General features: G+C 65.4%; 9 protein-coding genes across 9 annotated transcripts; 5 read left to right on the forward strand and 4 right to left on the reverse strand.

The window, feature by feature from the left end:
• Positions 1-59: 59 nt before the first annotated feature.
• MICPUN_61189 (predicted protein) lies at positions 60-2507 on the reverse strand (the record flags this gene model as incomplete). Its single annotated transcript, XM_002504477.1, has 1 exon — positions 60-2507. The coding sequence occupies one exon, from the start codon at positions 2505-2507 to the stop codon at positions 60-62; it is 2448 nt and encodes an 815-aa protein (XP_002504523.1).
• Positions 2508-2924: 417 nt separating this feature from the next.
• On the forward strand, positions 2925-4892 carry MICPUN_61190 (predicted protein; the record flags this gene model as incomplete). The annotated part of the gene is made up of 1 exon (XM_002504169.1): positions 2925-4892. The coding sequence occupies one exon, from the start codon at positions 2925-2927 to the stop codon at positions 4890-4892; it is 1968 nt and encodes a 655-aa protein (XP_002504215.1).
• Positions 4893-5017: 125 nt separating this feature from the next.
• Positions 5018-5578, reverse strand: MICPUN_61191 (predicted protein; the record flags this gene model as incomplete). Its single annotated transcript, XM_002504478.1, has 1 exon — positions 5018-5578. The coding sequence occupies one exon, from the start codon at positions 5576-5578 to the stop codon at positions 5018-5020; it is 561 nt and encodes a 186-aa protein (XP_002504524.1).
• Positions 5579-5793: 215 nt separating this feature from the next.
• Positions 5794-9357, forward strand: MICPUN_61192 (transient receptor potential Ca2+ channel family; the record flags this gene model as incomplete). Its single annotated transcript, XM_002504170.1, has 1 exon — positions 5794-9357. The coding sequence occupies one exon, from the start codon at positions 5794-5796 to the stop codon at positions 9355-9357; it is 3564 nt and encodes a 1187-aa protein (XP_002504216.1).
• A 113-nt stretch (positions 9358-9470) lies between these two features.
• Positions 9471-11648, reverse strand: MICPUN_102212 (sterile alpha motif domain-containing protein; the record flags this gene model as incomplete). Its single annotated transcript, XM_002504479.1, has 1 exon — positions 9471-11648. The coding sequence occupies one exon, from the start codon at positions 11646-11648 to the stop codon at positions 9471-9473; it is 2178 nt and encodes a 725-aa protein (XP_002504525.1).
• A 649-nt stretch (positions 11649-12297) lies between these two features.
• On the forward strand, positions 12298-12843 carry COPZ (predicted protein; the record flags this gene model as incomplete). The annotated part of the gene is made up of 1 exon (XM_002504171.1): positions 12298-12843. One exon carries the CDS (start codon positions 12298-12300, stop codon positions 12841-12843), a length of 546 nt encoding a protein of 181 aa, XP_002504217.1.
• A 166-nt stretch (positions 12844-13009) lies between these two features.
• On the forward strand, positions 13010-14239 carry MICPUN_97836 (predicted protein; the record flags this gene model as incomplete). The annotated part of the gene is made up of 1 exon (XM_002504172.1): positions 13010-14239. One exon carries the CDS (start codon positions 13010-13012, stop codon positions 14237-14239), a length of 1230 nt encoding a protein of 409 aa, XP_002504218.1.
• A 193-nt stretch (positions 14240-14432) lies between these two features.
• TOC75-1 (chloroplast envelope protein translocase family) lies at positions 14433-16979 on the reverse strand (the record flags this gene model as incomplete). The annotated part of the gene is made up of 3 exons (XM_002504480.1): positions 14433-16202; positions 16434-16775; positions 16941-16979. 3 exons carry the CDS (start codon positions 16977-16979, stop codon positions 14433-14435), a joined length of 2151 nt encoding a protein of 716 aa, XP_002504526.1.
• A 283-nt stretch (positions 16980-17262) lies between these two features.
• MICPUN_61197 (predicted protein) lies at positions 17263-18103 on the forward strand (the record flags this gene model as incomplete). Its single annotated transcript, XM_002504173.1, has 2 exons — positions 17263-17338; positions 17463-18103. The coding sequence occupies 2 exons, from the start codon at positions 17263-17265 to the stop codon at positions 18101-18103; spliced, it is 717 nt and encodes a 238-aa protein (XP_002504219.1).
• Between the last annotated feature and the right edge of the window lie 41 nt (positions 18104-18144).

Genomic DNA, 18144 nt, shown 5'->3' on the forward strand with positions numbered 1-18144 from the left:
ACACCTCCTGCCGGTGTGCACGCGAACTGCGGTCGAGCGCTCGTGACAAATAACATAGTCTAGGCTCCCCACGCACTCCGCGACGACCGCCCGGGGTCGACGATTTCGTCGATGCCGCGGACGCCGCCGCCGCCGACGGCGGTGAGGGAAACCTTCCTCCCCTTGACTTTACCCTTTTTGCCGCCGCCGCCGCCGCCGCCCGAAACCGCGCCGCCGCCACCGGATGACGACGCTCCGCCGCCCACGACGGGCCCGACCGCCGCGCCGGGCCTCAACCCGTCGCACACGTCGCAACGCACGTTCCCGCCGGCGTTGTGATAGGTGCACGCGGGACAGTCCCACGCGTTTCCATCCCTCTTGCCGGCACCAAACATAATCGCCGCCGCCGCGCCTATCGAATCCCCCCCGGCCCCCCCGCCGCCGCCCCCAACCCCGCCGCCCATCAGCCTCGCCGCCGCCGCCGCCGCGCGTTCCAGCTCGTCCCTCTTATCGCCGTCGGGCATCAGCGCCGCCAGCTCGTTCACGATCGCGAGGTCCAGTCCCATCACCCTCAGTTTGGCCACGTAGGATGCGCCCGAGCACTGACCGCTTTTAAACTGCGAGCTGAGACTGGCGAACGAGTTGAAGCTCCCGCCCTTCGCGTCCAGGGTCCGCCGGACGCGGGCGACGAGCGCGTCGCTGCGAGCGGCCACCTCGGCATCGGCCGCTTCCTTCGCGAGAGACGCGTCTTCCTCGGTCTTCGCCTGGGCCTTCTTACTAACTTGTCGGGAGGGCGGCGGATTTAACGCCGACGTCGCCAAACCCCCGTCCGCCGCCGACCACCGCCCTTTGCCCCGCTTACTCGCGACGCGTTCGAAGCCACCCCCCCCGATGGAGACGTCCCTGGCAGGTAACGGCCGCGCCGTCGCTTCGCCGTCGGCGTTAAATCCCGGGGGCGCGGCGAATGAACTTTGAACGTTCGGCCGCGACGGACCGAGGGTCGGAAAGTGTTCCTCGTCGGACGCGAGCGACGGCGGGTTCGAACCGCCGACGAAAGACCCGACACCGCCACCGCCGCCACCGCCCGCGTTAGCCAGCCCCCGTAACCTCGCCGCGAGCACCTCCGCGGCGCGCGCGGGCACAGGCGCGGGTACCTTGGCCGACCCCGCGGGGTTGCCGCCCCTCGGTTGCATGTGCCGCGGCTGCTTCTTCAAACCGCGGTTGGGATTGGCGCCGCCGAGCGTCGGAAATGCTTCGGCGTCGTCCAGGTTCCGTCCGACGCTTCCCCCGGAGGCCGATAGTCCCGGGCTCGAGCGCCCGCTGCCCGCGCGCCCGGCCCACCCGCCTCCGATTAAGCCGCCGCCGCCGCCGCCGCCGCCGCGCGAGTTGGACGCCAAATCGGGAAAATCCTCCGCCGACGCCACCCTCGGTAGCTCCGATTCCTCGCGCGACGCGCGGAGCACAGCCTCGAGCTGCGCGCTCTCGACGCTGTTCACCCGCGCCTGTCGCAGTTGCTCCTGCGCGTGGGCGCGCGCCTGAGCGCGCATGCGCTCGACGTCGGTCGCGTTGTTCGCCCCGCCCCGGCTGGAAATACCGACTGCGGTTCGTTCACCCGGCTGGTTCCCCCCCCCATTGTCGCCGACCGTGAACCCGACGTCCACGCGCAGCGCCGCCTGCCGCTCCGCCTTGGTCATCGCGCGCCCGTGCTCCAAACCCTCGTGGTTCTTCAGCTCCTGGGCGCTCGTGAACACGACGAACTTCTTGGCGAGGCACTCCGGGTGCAAGCACGCGTGATGATCTTTTCGAAAGTGCCGCTCGAGCTCCTCGTAGTCTCGGTAATACACGTGCTTATCGGGGCACTGCCTGCGACATATGTGGCACGTCTCGTGCGCCGTCTGCATGTGCGTGTACAGCTGTCCCTCGTCGTAGAAGAACTTTCTGCAGTACTTGCACGAGGGGTGCCCCTTGAACCCGGCTTGTCCAAACGCGTTGTCCACATCCGCGGATGCGCCGTACCGGTGCTTATCCAGCTGCGTCCGCGTGTAGAGCACCTGTTCGGAGAGGAACACCTTGCGTCCCTCGAGGCACACCTCGCAGAAGAACTTACCGTGCCTCTCGCGGAGATGCGCCTTCAGGGCCTTGACGCTCTGATGCTGCGAAACCGCGGAGGCGTCGCCGCCCGCGTCCCGAACGCACTCGCCGCAGACGAGCGATCGGAGCGACTTGACCTTGCCGCAGACGGCGTCGTCGTCGAAGAACATGTCCAGCTTATCGTCGTGGTGCAGCTGCTTGGCCCTGGCTCTCTTGGGCAGCTGTTCGAAGCCGTCGGCGCCGATCGTCTCCGTGTACTCGCCCATGTGCCTCGTGGCGAAGACCCTCTCGCACGGGACCTGACAGATGACGCAGCGGCGATCCTCCATCACGAAGCGGAGGCGGGCCACGCACTCGACGCACGCGTCCCTGTGACCGCACGGGCCGTAGGCCACGTGCGTCAGGGGCTCCGCGCAGATCGCGCAGCAATCCTCCATCGCGCCGCGACCGGCGATACGAGCGCGCGCGCACGGCGCGAGTTCCAAAGGGTTTTCGTGGCTGGCGGGACTCGGCACCGACGCCGCTTTCCCCCTTTCCGGAGAAAACGCCGACCGGACAGGAGCGGTCGGTCGATCTGAACGCCGATTGGTTGAGAGTGGAGCGAAAGGCCGTTGGAGCCTTCCGTCGGTTCGATCTGTTTGATTCTTGCTGGACGAGCGCGGCGTCCCCAGGGCACTTCAGCTCCGCGCCACGCTTTACGAGCGGCGAGCGCGAGCGTACCGAGACACTAAAGTCGCAGCCTTCGCGCGTCCCACCGTCGGCGCAGGTTTCCGTCCGTTCCGAAGAGGTGCAGCCGTCGTTCGGAGGCTCCTTCGTTTTGGAAACTTGGACGTGGGAGGAGCCGACGGCACGCGATGAGCGGAGGCATGGGCGTCCCGATTCCCCCGCCGGGCGCGGGCGGTCGCTTCGGACCCAACGACGCCAAAAAAAGCGGTCGCCGCGACCGCCGCGGCGGCGGCAACTCGCGCCGCGCGTCACGCGGCGCCACCGGCAAGGGCGGTTCGGGAGGCGACGCGTCCGCTTCTTCGAACGGCGACGCGTCCGCGCCGCGCGATCCCCGCGCGCGATACGATCCCAAGTACGATTCCTTCACGCGCGGGCTCGGCGCGCCCGGTTCATCGTCGTGGAACGCGGGATCCACCGGTTTCAGCTCCCAGTGGCCCAACCTCCCGCCCGCGGGCGGCGCTAGGAGCCCCGCGACCCCGTCGGTCTCGTCCCAAACCGGCCCATCCTCCTCGTCGAAGTTCCCGGATATACTCCGCGACACGTACAAGCCCCAGCCCCAGACGATCCGCACGGGCAAGTGGCCGTACAACTACGTCAACGTGGCGACCGGCGGCTTGACCGGCGCCCCCCCGGCGGGGGCGCCCACGCCACCCGCGCCCGGTTCCGCGTCCTCACCCGCAGGTGTCCAGTCGGGACCGAGCGCGACGTTTCGATCCGCGTTGCAGTCGGGCCGGTACCCGGTCCCGTCGCGAAGCGGAGCGGACGCGCTTCGAAGCATCGCGACCGGCGGCGGGGCGGGCGGCGGGAAGACCGGGTCGCCCGTCGCCTCGCCCGCGACGACGACGAAAACGGCTCCTTCTCGCCCCCCGGGTTCGAGCGCCGCGAGTTCGCAGTCGTCGACCCCGTCGACGAATAAACCCCCGTCAAACGCGACGAATAAACCCCCGCGGCTGAACGGGACGAACGGCCGGGCGCCCCGCGTCGGCTCGCGCGCCAGGGGCCCCGCCAAGCGGTTCACGATCAAGAGCGCGGACGGCCTCGGGTACCCCCTGGGACCGGTGCCGGTCATCGCGATGATCGGCGCGCCGCTGTGCTGGATCGGGTACAACAGCACGCCCAAGATGGCGGTCGTGGACCGAAAGGAGTTCAACCGAAAGGGGGGCGCGAGCGCGAGCGCGAGCGGCGCCGGGGATGGGGATGGGGCGAAGAAGCTGAGGCGCGCCGGGGACGCTATCGCGGCGGCGGCGGGAGCGGCGTTGGGGGCCGCGCCCGCCGGCGCAAGCGGCGGGGCTCCGGATTTTTCCAAGGCAAAGAAGGAGCTCGCCAAGGCCAAGGCCAAGGTCGAGGCCAAGGCGGCGCCCCCGGGTAAGGCCAAGGTCGAGACGTCGGATTGCGGCGGCGGTCCCCCCGTGGGCGTGATGGCGGCGCTGGTGGGCGTCGCAGGCGCGGCTGCAGCCGTCGGCGCGGCGGTGGTCAAGTCGGGCGTGGACGCCGCCGCCAAGCAAAAGGCGCAGGACGACGCGAAGGCGGCGCAGGACGCGAAGGCGGCGGCCAAGGCGAAGGCGCAGGAGGCCGAGGAGAAGAAGAAGGCTAAGCTCGAGGCGTCCCTGTCGCCGCACGCGGCGGCGCCCACGCCGGATGCCCCCAAGGGTGCCAATGCGGGGACTAAAAAGACCGCGCCCCGCACCGGCCCCGAAGGCGAAGCCGCCGCCAAGGCTGAGGCCGACAAGAAGGCGCAGGAGGCTGCGGTCTCCAAGGTTGAGGCTGATAAGGCTGCCAAGGCGGAGGCGGAGGCTAAGGCGAAGGCTGAAGCCGACGCGGAGGCTGAGCGAAAGCGGGAAGAGGCTCGCAAGCGAAAGGAGCAGGTCAAACACGAGGTTGAGCAGAAGGAGAAGGCGATCGAGGCGGAGGCGGCGGCGCAGAAGCAGAAGCAGGCGGTCGAGGCGAAGCTGAACGACATCGCCGCTTCCCAGACAAAGGCGGAGGACAAAAAGAAGGAGGACAAGAAGGCGAAGATGAAGGAGGAGAAGAAGGAGGAGAAGAAGGCGGCGAAGCAGGCCGCGAAGCAGGCCGAGACCGCGAACGCCGGCGGTTAGTACCCCCGTCGACTCGAGCGGCTTATCGGTTTATATTTAATTCCGTCCCGATGTTTGTCGCTCTTTACAAGTATATACGAAGGTACCTTCGAAGGTACCTTCGTACTGTTTTGGCTGCCGAAACGTCAAATCTTCGCTCTGCTCTCTGGCGTGAGGCTCCGCGTCCCGCCGTGCACACCGTTCAAGTTTCCCTCCGCGTACTCGTGGTAATACGAGTTGGAGACGACGAAACCGACGTTTTTGCGCAGCCACTCGTCGGCGTCGATCTCGGCACCGCCGCGTTGGTGATCTGACGCCACCTCGACGTGCTCGAGCAACCAGCGCTTGTCGCCCTGCGCGTGCGTGAACATGGCCAGGTGCACTACGTAGACCTCGTCCTCGTCGCAGGGCGCGCACGCGTCGTGGCGGAACAGTGGGAACACCGTTCCGATCGCCGTGACGTTCGCCTCCACCTGTCCGCCGTTCATGGCGGCGAGGTCGCAGCTGTAGGCGCGCGTCACGAGGCCGCACATGCGGAACCATTGATTGTCCCCGGTGCAGTCGATCTCGAATCGTTCGCCAACCTTGGGTAGCTGGCCGGGGTGGCAGAGGAACGGTCGCTTCTGCCCCTCCTGCCTCTTCTTGAACACGACGGGCGTGCCGCCGGGGTGCAGCCACGGCAGCTCGTCTTCCTTCTCTTCGCCCATGGCGCGTCGTTGTGGGGCCTGGACTGACGCCGGGGACTGGACTAACTAATTAACGCTCGGGAAACGCTTGGTCGTGATTGCGCGCCTCGGAGATCACGCCGGAGTCATCCTGTCAGCTTGCCGGAATCCACCCCACGTGTTTCGGTCCGTAAACCAGTGCTAGATTGCAAGATGGACAGAGAGGGAGCGTGCGGGGGCGCGTCGGAGGCGAGAAGATGCCCAAGAAGCGGGGAGGCGATGACGTCGTGCGGAGCGACGACGCGGTCGCCGAACAGGCGCGCTCGTTCGACACGCCGGGAACCCCGTGGTACGCCGTAAAGCACGGCACCCTCGAGGACCTCATGGACATCTGGCCGGCGACGCGCTGCGCGCGCCCTCATCACGCGGGCGTGACCGCGGACGACCCGTGCGAGCTCTGCGGGTGTCGCGCCGACGTGTTCGACACCGGCGCGGTGGGCGAGAACATCCTCCACATCTGCGTACTCTTCCACACCACGGAGACGCTGCGGATGGCTCGATACCTCGTCCTCAAGTTCGGCGCTGCGCTCGTCAACGCGCCGTACCAGCAGCGGCGGCGCGTCACCGACCCGCCCGGACTCTACGAGGGGGAAACCGCGCTCCACATCGCCATCGTTCACCGCGATGCGGAGCTCGTCTCCTTCCTGTTAAACCACGGCGCGCGCCTGGACGTTCACGCGATCGGCACATTTTTCGCACCCGGTCGCGTCTACTTCGGCGAGACGCCGCTCGCGTTCGCCGCGTCCACCGGAGCGACGGAGCTGGTGGATATCCTGCTGAAGCACGCGTTTGATCGCGGGGGTAAGAAGCTCCGCGACGCCGTCCTCAACGACGCGGACGCGCTGGGCAACACCGCCGCGCACATGGCCGTCGTCAACAATCGCCTCGACTGCTACGATCACCTCGTCGACCAGTGCGGTGCGAGCGAAAGCGTCGAGAACAACGCGGGTCTGACGCCGTTCCTCATCGCCGCCCGGGACGGCAACGCGCACGCGTTTAACCGCGTCCTGCGCCGCAAGTTCGCCGCGGTCTGGCGGTTCGGACCGGTCACGAGTTACAACCTGAACCTGACGGGCATCGACACCGTCGGGGCGAGAGCGTCGGACAGACCCGAAAACGCCGTCGACGTTCTGGTTCGTTCGCACCGCATCGAGCTGCTGTCGCACCCGGTGCTCGTCGCGGTGCTGGACCTGAAGTGGCGGAGGTTCGCCAAGGCGGCGTTCCTGAGGCACCTGGCGTGTTACGCCGCGTTTCTCGCTTTGTTCGCCTGGCTCGTCGCGGAACACGTGGGCAGACGCGAGCGAAGCGAGTGGAGGAGCGGTCGAAGGATCGCGGCGGAGTGGTGCTGCTTCGCCGGCGTCGCCGCGATGTCGTACCTGCACGTCCGAGACCTGCGCTTCTACGCGAGGAAGTACTACAGGAGCCTGACGGTGCGCAACGGAAAGTCTAGCGACGTGCCGACGTACAGCCTCCCCGGACGCGGCGTCGACGGCCGATGTAACCCGCGGCAGAGACCGGTGCAGGTCCGGTGGGTCGGGAGGGGGACGAGGATCGGACGGGATTGGACGCAGGGGCGCGGTGGGCCCGTCCCCGAGCCGTCCGATTCGACCGTCGTCGCGACGGTATCCACGACGTCGATCGACGAGGAGGCTGACTTTGCCGCGACTGACGCCGACACGAAGACACCCCCCGGGTCGCCTCCTCCGAACAGTTCTAAAACCCTTCGAAAGCAGGACTCCACGCGTTCGATTGGCAGGTTCCGCGCGTTCGACGCGGGCCAGGGCGGCACGGGTGCCGAGTCCGGGGATTCGGCGCGAAGGAAGGCCAGGAGGCGCGGCGGCTTCTTCGGGCGAATGCTCAGCGGCTCCGGCGGTATCGTTCATTCCCGCAGTTCCAATCATTTTCTGTTCGATTCGCTCGGGTCCACCGGCTGCGGCGGCGGCGGCGACGACGACGGGTTCGCGTTCGGCGGCGTCGTCGACGTGCGCTCCGCGATCGCGCGAGGACGGTGGAGGCTGCTCCGCGAGCGGTGGATGGAGCGAAACTGGCCGGGCGTCGCGCGGAAAAGGCTCGGGCTCTCGCACTCGCTCTCGCGCGCCGACGACTTTGACGACCGGGTGGTGGTCTTGTTGCGGGTCAACGTGCTTGGCGCGCGGGGTTTGCCCGCGGCCGATGCGAACGGCGCGTCCGATCCGTACTGCGTCGTGCACGCCGCGCCCGGGGTCATCGCCAGGACGCAGCCGGTCATGGAAACCCTGGAGCCGCTGTGGCACAGGTCATTTTCTTTCACCGCGCCTCCCGGGCTGCGAAGGTCGGGGAACTGCGTGTTCCTGTCCGTCATCGACTACGACGGGTACGACGAGGCGGACGAGGACGGCGACGATCGCCTCGGATTCGCCGCCGTCCCGCACCACGACGTTCAGTACGTCGGGTCGGGCATCGCGGCTCCGGGACCGACGTGGCTGGACCTGATGCCGACGCGAAGGGAAGCGGAATCCCGAGCGCTCGAGCACTCGCGACGGTCGCGGGCGGCGGAGAGCGCGGCCGTTGCCGAGGGTACGCCGTCGTCGTCGCCGTCGTCGCGGCCGGTGGGGCAGATCCTCGCGGAGGTGTACTACGAGGTGGTGAACAAGTCGAAGGGCGGGGTCCACACGGACTTTTACCCCCGCGACGAAGCCGCGATTGACGGCAACAACCAGCGGCGACTTGTCGGACCGCAGCCGCCCCTGCGCAAGCGCCTCGGCGCGCTCGGATACGAGGTCGTCGGCGGGGACGCGCGCGCCGTTCTGACTGGCAAAACGTCCGACAAAAACGTCGCGGATGGCTTCCCTTTTGGCGAGGACGGAGACGGCGACGGGTTTGGATCGGATTCCGGCGAGGAGGGGGAGGGGGAGGCGGAGACGACCGTGGCCGAGGCTGTCGCGGAGGTGCGCAGGGCCATCAAAAACTCCAAGCGCGGCGCGAGACACGCGTTCCTCGCGATCAAGTGCTGGATCACGAGCGTTTTCGTCCCGCAGCCGCTCATGTGGCTCAACCTCGCGCACCTGATTTTGCACGCCTTCCATTTCGTCGACTGGAACTTGTCCGAGGCGCCGAGCGCTAGGGACGACGTGGTGTTCTCGCTCGCCGCGCTCGCGGCGTGGGGATTCTTCATGTACTTCGTGGCGACCAGTCGCCGCGTGGGCTTCTTCGTCGTCATCGTGGCGCGATGCATCAAGGACGTCGTCAAGTTCTCGGCGCTGTGGATCATCGCGATGCTCGCGTTCTCGCAGGCGTTTTACATCTTGGGCGCCGGTTGGCTCGGCGACCCGGCGCTGAAACCCGCGAGCTTCGGCGCCGTCGCGTGGAAACTGTTCGCGGTGGCGACCGCCGCGGAGGGTTTCTTCGACGACGTGATGCCCGACACCGATGTTTCGAGCGGCGGAGTGGAGTTTACGTACACGGCTCTCGTCGTGGCGTACCAGGTTTTAATGTCGGTGCTGATGCTGAACGTCATCATCGCCATGTTCAACCAGACGTTTTCGCGCGTGAGCGACAGGTCGCGGGACGAGTGGACGCTGCAGTGGGCGCTCAAGGTGCTGCTGGCGGAAGCGAGGCTCGAACCCGTCGAGCGGTTCCGGCACAGGCTGGGCGCGGAGGTGGACGGACCGGGATCGGAGCGGGCGCAGAACTTTGAGATTAACTTTGCGGAGGGGATGCAGGAGAAGGGGAGCGTCGAGGCTGCGATTCGCGAGCTGCTCAGCGAAGATCCCAAACGATGAACGCGCGCGCGTGTAAAAGTTACGTGTGCAATTTGTTAATACTAGTAGACAAGCTAGTGAGGTGTGCGACGCGTCAGCGGTGACCACTGACCCTATCACCGTTGCGTCAAACGCTACCGTCTCTTCCACTTGATCGGGCCGATGAGCTCTTCCAGCTCGGCGAGAAAGAGGAGTCGGTGACCGTACGACGTTATCCCGAGGACGCTCTGGAAGAGATCGTGATACGTAGCCTTCTCCGGGTCCCCGTGCCCGATCTCCTCGTGAAGTTTCAGCAGGGCCTTGCCGTACATGTGCTCCTTCTTGAACGCGGCGCTGTACTGCCCCAACCCGTGGTTCTCCAGCCACAGCGTCATGGTGTCCTTGTTGTCGGGCACCTTGATCTCCTTTGACGCGGCTTGGCTCGAAAGGTTCGGGGTCGCTTGCGCCGCGCCGTTGGCGCCGTCGATCTCACCGCCGATCGCCTTCTTCTCCCCCATGGACTTTGCAACCTCCGCCTTGATCGCGGGCATGGCGTTCCGAATGTCCTCCTGGTTATGCATGTTGTAATAGAGCTTGCTGCCCATGAGGATCCCGAGCCACCCGTCGGGCTTGTAATTCTTCTGGAGCATCGCGGGGATCATGAGCTTCTTGCGAGTGTACGCGTACTCGGCCTCCGTGCGACACGCTTGCGACTCCCTGTACCTGTTGGTGACGCACATGATGATCGCGTCGCTCGACTCAATCGCCGCCGCCATCGCCTCCAACGTGCTGCCCATCATCCTATCCACGTCCATCCAAACCGTGAACCCCTCCTCGACGAGCTCGTCCCTCAGCGCCTTCGCCTGCGCCTGCGAGTGCCACTCATACGACAGCATGACTTGCGTCGCCGCCGTGCTTCCGCCGCTCGTCAGCAGCTTGACCTTGTCCTCGCTGATCTTGTGGTCCACAGCCTCCTCGGCGTCAGAGTTTATCATCCACAGCGCGCCTCTCGCCTTGGCCTTCGTCATCTCCGACCCAACCTTGTTAGCCTCCTCCAGCCCGTCCAGCGCGCCGGGGCACGCCTTAATCTCCTCCCGGATGGACTCGTCGAAAGCCAGGTTCCAAATCGCCGCGGACGAGTGCAGCATCACGAGGTCCCACTTGTACTGCGGCTCGAGCAGCGCGCGGGTGATGAGCGGAACGGCTCCGGCGTCGGCGAAGCGACGCTTGGTCGCGTCGACGTTGGCGAGGTTGGCGAGGCCCTGGATCAGCTCGTGCGCCTCGAACGTGATTCCCGAGTCCGCCGCGTTTCCGTCCAGGATCGCCTCCAGCGCCGAGAGGGTCTCCTCCACGATCGTGGGGTCGCTCTGGATCCTTGAGTCCATCTCGTCTCTGCCGACGATGTCGGCGACGCAGACCGCGGCGTTGATACGAACGGACGAATCGGGCCTCGCGGCCATGAGGTTGAGGAGCAGCTCGACGCACCCCATCTTCTTGAGCATGTTGTGGTTCGCGGCGTTTGCGCTGAGGTACCGTAACGCGACGCTGGCGTGGTCACACGTGTCCATCCCTCTCAGGTCCCGGAAGCCAACCTCGAAGTTGCAAGTCGCGTTGCCGTCGTCGTCGACGTTGCACCATCGCGCGAGCTCTTGGGTGACCAGGACGCCCATCGTGTTCTTGGCGGCAATCTTGTGGGTCTCCTCGTTGAACCCGAGGATCGACGACGCGAGGGACATCGCCGCGCATCGCACCTGGTCGTAAGGCGAGTGCTCGAGCGTTTCCTTGACAATCTTGAAGACGTCGTCGCCCTTGACGAGGCGGCCGCAGACGACGCTGTTCTTGTGGCACATCGCCTGCAGCGCGAGGAGAGCGTGCACGCTGCCGTACTGCGCCATGAGCACCAGGTCGCTCTGGTTTTCGCCCGAGTTCCCCGCGGCCTTCGACTGCTTCACCGCGAGGTCCTTGTCGCCGAGTTCGATCTTCATCGTGAGCGCCTGCCGGATCCAATCCGCGGCTTCGGAAGCCTCCTCGCTGACCGTATCGCATTCCCCGCCCTCGACCGCCTCAGCCCACGCGTGGATCACCGCAGACGCGTCGGCGAGACGCGCGTCGAACTCCTTCTTGCCGCCGACCCGGGCCTCGTCGTAGAGAGTTTCGGGCCAACGCAGATGGGGAGGGTACTGTTCCCGCTGCAGGAGGTTCGGGGCTGGCGCGGGCTCGATGGCCTTGGCGGGTTCCGCCGCGACGTTCACGGCGACGGAGCGACGCGACGCCGAACCTCGAGACGCGCGAATGGCGGAGCGGGAATATTGGCATCTCCGAGCGGTGCGCATCGACGCAGCCGCGCGCGAGACGTGGGCCGAAATTTCCGACACTTGATGAGCCGAAATCATCTTGAATTATACACCGACGCGGAGGTGTCCTCGGGATGCGGCGAGCGCCTGTGAGGTCTTTCCACCGGCGGGGCTTCACGTCACCGGACGAACGAGCGCGAATGAAGCGGTCGGTAGACGTCTCAGGCAAAGGTCGCGCGCCGGATCGGCTGGCGGTCAACCGCGTAATCCTAAGCGAAAAACGTGGAGAAAAACGTGGTCGTCTCTCGGCGGTTCTCGGCCGCGCATCGGTGCCGATTTTTTCCCAATACTAAATAGACCCTTCACGTGAGTGGGTATTCAATCACATAGACTGGTGCTACCGGTAATTACCTTGGTTCGGGACAGCAGTTCAGTAAGAAAACCATCGTGCGTCTCGATCTCGTCGAAAACGAAGAGGGGCCTCCCCTGGGATGATCGCTGAGCCGACGAGGAGCCGCGCGGGTCACAACGCGGGCACGGACGCGGCGGGCACACGCGCGCGAACGTCAAAACCGCATCTACCGCCGTTCACACGCGGCCAGGGACAGGGCTCGTGGCGGAACCCGCGCGATCCAGCGAAGACAGCGGCGACTGCCGAGTTGAATTCTAGGGCACGAGGAGATTGACGATGAGTGGACTCGGCGAGATCCCCGGCGTGCTGAACGTGCTGCTCCTCGACTCCGACGGCAAGCGCGTGGCGGTCAAGTACTACGACCAGAAGATGAAGACCCTGGCGCAGCAGATGAAGTTCGAGAAGGAGGTCTTCACCAAGACCCAGCGCAACAACGCGCGCGGCGAGGCGGAGATCGCGCTCCTCGACCACCACGTCGTCGTGTACAAGTTCTGCGCGGACCTGCACTTCTTCGTCACCGCGCACGTGGACGAGAACGAGATCATCGTCGCCACCGTGCTGAACGCGTTCTTCGACGCGGTGTCTCTGCTGCTAAGGGGGGTCGTGGAGAAGCGCGCGGCGCTGGAGAACCTCGACCTCGTCCTGCTGACCATCGACGAGTTGATCGACGGCGGCATCATCCTCGAGACGGATCCCAACGCCATCGCCAACAGGGTGACCATGCGTGGCTGCGAGAGTGAGGCCACGCCGCTGGCCGAGCAGAGCCTATCGAGCGCGCTCGCCATCGCGAGGGAGCAGCTCACGCGCAACCTCCTTAGATAGACACACGCGTTGTAACCGGTGAACGAAAACAATCCCCGATGAACAAGAAACCTCGGCAACGAAACTGCGGGAAAAACCTCGATCGCCCCGGCGTACGCTTCACTCGTATCGCCGAAGAGGCCGGGTCCGCGGGTGCTGCGAACCCCGCGATCGCGCATCGAGCGCCATGGGTATCCTCGAGAAGATCAAGGACATAGAGCTGGAGATGAGCAGGACGCAGAAGAACAAGGCGACGGAGGGTCACCTCGGCATCCTCAAGTCCAAGCTCGCCAAGCTCCGCACCGAGCTCCTCGCTCCCTCAAAGTCCGGCGGCGGCGAGGGCGACGGGTTCGAGGTGTCCAAGTACGGCCACGGTCGCGTCGCGCTCATCGGTTTCCCGTCGGTGGGCAAGTCCACGCTGCTCACCCAGCTCACCGGCACCGACTCCGAGGCGGCCGCGTACGAGTTTACCACGCTCACCTGCATCCCGGGCGTGATCCACTACAACGACGCGAAGATCCAGCTGCTAGATCTCCCCGGGATCATCGAGGGCGCGAGCGAGGGCAAGGGCCGCGGCAGGCAGGTCATCGCGGTCGCCAAGTCGTCCGACCTCATCCTGATGGTCCTCGACGCGACCAAGTCGGAGGCGGCTAACTCGCGCTACGCGCACAAGGAGATCCTCACCAGGGAGCTCGAGGCGGTGGGCCTGCGCCTGAACCAGACCCCGCCGCGGGTGTACATCAAGAAGAAACACAGCGGCGGCGTCCAGGTGAACAACACCGTCCCGGGCGGGCTCACGAGAATCGACGAGAGCACCGTGCTCAAGGTGCTCGCCGAGTACAAGATACACCACTGCGAGCTGCTGATCCGGGAGGACATCGACGTGGACCAGCTCATCGACGTGCTGGAGGGCAACAGGAAGTACATACGGTGCCTGTACGTGTACAACAAGGTGGACGCCCTGACGATCGAGGAGGTGGACTCGCTGTCGAGGCGCGCGGACTCCGTGTGCATCTCGTGCTACCTCGAGCTCGGGATGGACCAGCTGCTCCGACGGATGTGGGCCGCGATGGGCCTGGTTCGAGTGTACACGAAGAAGACGGGGAACAAACCGGATTTCGACGAGCCGGTGGTGCTCGCGGAGCACAGAGGCGGCACGAGCGTCAAGGACTTCTGCGATCAGATTCACAACACGATCGCCAAGAACCTCAAGTACGCCCAGGTTTGGGGCACGAGCGCGAAGCACATGGGGCAGCGCGTGGGCGTGAAGCACGCGCTGGAGGACGAGGACGTGGTGCAGCTGGTGAAGGGGGACAAGGTGGACAAGGACGAGCTCAAGGGACGATTCTCGGTGACGAAGAAGAACGACCCGGCTCGAATCGCGGACAGGGTGAAGAAGGCTAAGCTCAAGACGTGAGGAGCGGGAAAATGCGCGCGAGGGAGGGTTTTTTGGCGAAGGGTGCGCATCTCATTAATATATCGACCCGGACCCCTCTCGACGAGCGCGGAAGACTCCGCCCTCTCCTCTCGCATCACTCTCTCCCTCCCACGTTTTCCCACGTTTCCCGATGTGGTAATAAATCCCCGTCACATTGCCCTCTTTGATACTCTTAGAAACGCTCGCCGAACCTCACGAACCAGTTTCCGTTGGCCTGGTTCCCGTCGGTGGCGTACTCTGCGCGGACGGGCCCGAGCTTGATACCCGCGCCCATGCTCGTTCCGCTGCCCGCGCGCCTGTAGTACTCGGTCGGGTTACCCGGGACGCTCGCGCTGCTGCCCAGGTCCGTGCACCGCTCCCAAAACGCAAACGCGTGCGTGTCGAGCTTGGGGATGGGAACGCGAATCTCAGCCGCGTACTCGAGGAAGCTCCTCGCCGCGCCGAGCTCGCCGACGTTGTACCCGCGGCAGCTGTGGGGTCCGCCGAGGGTGAAGGCGTCGTAGGAAGCGCAGTTACCGACGATGGTGCCCGCCTTGGCGTGCGTCACGAGCACCGGCGGCGGGGTGTTCCTCTTCTTGTGCTCGGGCCTGAGCTGGATGAAACGGGTGCACTCGGCGCTGAAGCGGTTGTAGACGGGAAACGCGCTGCCGAGGCCGACGGACTGCGCGACGTTGAAGATGTCACGCGCGCCGACGGGGGTGCCGTTCACGAAGTGGGTGGTATCGCGGGTGAGACCGCCCTGGAAGAACATGAGCCTGTCGGTGCCGTTGCCGCTGTGCGTAGTGGGCGGCCCGTCCGAGGAGAGCTGGCCCTGCGCGCCCTGCTTGGAACCCGCGCCGACGACGGCGCCGGACTCGTCCCGCGTGGTAACCTCCTCGACGATCACGGAGGCGGTCGCCTTGGACTGTCTGGTGAAGTTCTGGGTGACCGTGGCCTTGGCGCCCGCGCGGTCGACCCAGATGGACGGCACCTCCTCCATCAGCGGTCCACCGGCGAAAACCGGCGAGAGCTTCCTCGAGTTGAACACGGACGTCTTGAAGTTGGTCTTGTCCGGATCGCCGTCGCCAAGGCAGTACGGGTGGTGGTACTCGAGCTTGAAGCCGAGGTCGTCCTGGGGCTGGAGGAAGTTGGCGGTGGACACGGATCCGTACAGCTGCCTGCCCCAGCCGTCGAGGTTGCGGTGCTCGAAAAAGACAGAGCCGCCCGGCTTGATGGACACGAGGTCGGGCTTGCCGCCCTCGCCGGGGGCGATTGACCACTCGAGCTCCGACTCCGCCGTCTTCACGGGCCGTTCTCGGAGCACGATGTCCACCTGGACCTTGCTCTGGTCCCTGTCGTCGGGCCTCGGGACCACCTGGACGTTGTCAAAGAGCTGCAGAAGGAAGATGTCGCGGAGCGCGGTTTTGGCATCCTCGACGTTGTACAGCTGTCCAACCTTGAAGTTGTGCTCGCGCTGGATCACCCTCGGGTGCGTCCTGCCGCGGGTGATGGGCTGCATCTGATCGTCGAGGAAGACCGCCTTGACGCGGGTGATCTCGCCCTCGATGACGTGAGCGACGACGTCACCCGTCTCCATCCCGTCGAAGTGCGAGATGGTCCCAAAGGTGATCCCCTTGCTGGTGTAGTACCCCTCGATGATGTTCTTCATGGTGGCGAGGACGCGGACGGTGCACTGGCCCTGCTTGCGCACGGTCGTGAGCACCTCGCGCTCGATAGACGGGGGCAGCACGGTGGCTCCCTGAACCTTGAACGTCTGCACGTTTGGCCAGATTTTCTCGCGGAAGACAAACTCCACGGCGTATCCGTTCTTGCCCTTAGGGGTGACGTTGGCATCGACGTTGGCGAAGAGGCCGGTGTTGAGAAGCGCCTCGAGATCGTTGGAGAGGTCATCCTTGCTCACCTCGTTGCCCTTACGCGCGTTGAGGCCTCCGAAGAGCTCAGCCTTAGTGGGGATGCCGGGGCCCGTCGGGAGGTTAGTCGCGAGGACAGACTCGACGATGAAGTTGCCGTCCTTGATGGCGCGGCGCGGGGCATCGTCGTCGTCGTCGTCGTCGTCATCGTCATCGTCATCGTCATCGTCGTCGTCATCGTCGTCGTCATCGTCGTCCTCGTCCTCGTCGTCGTCATCGTCGTCCTCGTCGTCCTCGTCGTCAGACGCGTACGCCGCGGGGACACCCCAGCCGGATCCGCCCGACCCGCCGTCGCCACCGTCGCCACCCTGCGCGCCGTTCCCGCCGTTGCCCGCGAAGGCCATCTGGAGGATGTGCATGGGCTGTGCGATGAACGCGGCGGTGGCACCGGTGACGGCGAGCGCCACCGTCTTGACGGAAGGGAGCGCGAAGCCACCCGACGCGGGACCGTCGGTGGATGCGACGAAACCCTCCTCGGGGGCGTCCGCGCGATCCGCGGCCATGACGACCACGGAGCGCTCCTTGCGCGCCTGCTTCCTGATGGAAAACGCCGTCACGGGCTTGGCGCGCATCGAGCCGGCCCTTCGAGCGGGCGCGATGCGGCCCTGGAGATGGACAGAGGAGGACGGGGAGGAGCACGAGTCAGTTGTGGATAAATCATCGGACCCGGTTGAGAAGAATCAAACCCTAAAACCCGAAGCGCCAGTCGGATGCCGGATAACGGCCGGTTTGGCGACGTGCGATGCGCGGGACGTCGTCGGGGCGCTCACCTGGGCCGTTGTGAGGGTCGAGCAAGCGAAGCTGGCCATGTGCGCCGTTTCACTCGGTGTCTGCCTCCGCTCACGTAGAGGACAGTGAGGCGCCCGTTTGGATTGACACATGCTAAAAGCACTTTCCGATGAGTGTGCAGTGCCGATCGAGAACGGCTGGCGAGATGTTGAAGTTTTGTGTGGAAAACGTGGCAGTAAATGACACTATTTATGGTTTGTGATATGTATGCCAACTAGTTTGCGCCGGCAGGAATTTCTATCGAACGAAAGGCCAGAGAGAGACGGCACGAAGAGCACTGTGCTAGTTACTTCGCCGTCCACGATGACGGCGAGCATGTCCGAGGAACCCGGCAGTCCCCAGAGCTTCAACGAGCTCAAGCTCCAGGAAAGCGAGTTCGGTGCGTCCGGTGAAATCGACGTCCCTACCCATCCCCGATCCCACCCGCCTCGAGCAGATCTCCGACGATGAAAAAGTTTGACTTTTCCTAACGCGTCCCGTTCCCGACCGCTTCCGTCTAACAGCCGAGGAGATGTCGCACGGCGAGGACGAAGACGCCATGGACGAGTGTGAGTTCGAGATCACCTCCACCGAGGGGCCGGTGGACGCGGAGACGCAAAAGTTCGACACAATCATCGGCGCGCTTGAAGACCTTCTCATGAGCGACGGGTTCTCCGAACGGCAGGCCGAGTTCTGCCGCGCCAAGTGCCACGTCTTCGAGGACACCGAGGAGAACAAGCTCGAGTACACGTCCATCTTCGACGAGTACACCGAGACGCTGGAGGCTGCGATGATGGGACACCTCGACGAGTCCGTGGAGGGGTTCGACGCAGCCGAGTTTTTCGACATGCTGGAGCAGAGGGAGGGGCAGCTTGACGGCGACGTGTTCGACCTGCTGATGACCCTGACGAGCTTCGAGGCGTTCAAAGAGCTCATGCTCGACTATAAACGGGAGGCCGATGGCGTCGGCGGCGTGGGGGATGAGGGAGAGGGCGAGGGTGGCGAGGCCGGCGAGGGTAAAAACATCTTCGGTTTGGGCCTGGGGATGGGCTTCTCCGTGGCGCCCGCGCCCGCGGTCGGGGAGGAGCAGCTCGACGGGGACGAGCGTCCGGACCTGGACGATAGCCTCATCATCACGCCAGGTCCGGGCGCAGACTCGCCGTGAGCGAGAGGAAAACGCACGTGAGCGGACCAACCTTAACGTCG

Source organism: Micromonas commoda, chromosome 9, assembly GCF_000090985.2.
Source record: "Micromonas commoda chromosome 9, complete sequence".
In the NCBI taxonomy this organism is placed as follows: domain Eukaryota; kingdom Viridiplantae; phylum Chlorophyta; class Mamiellophyceae; order Mamiellales; family Mamiellaceae; genus Micromonas; species Micromonas commoda.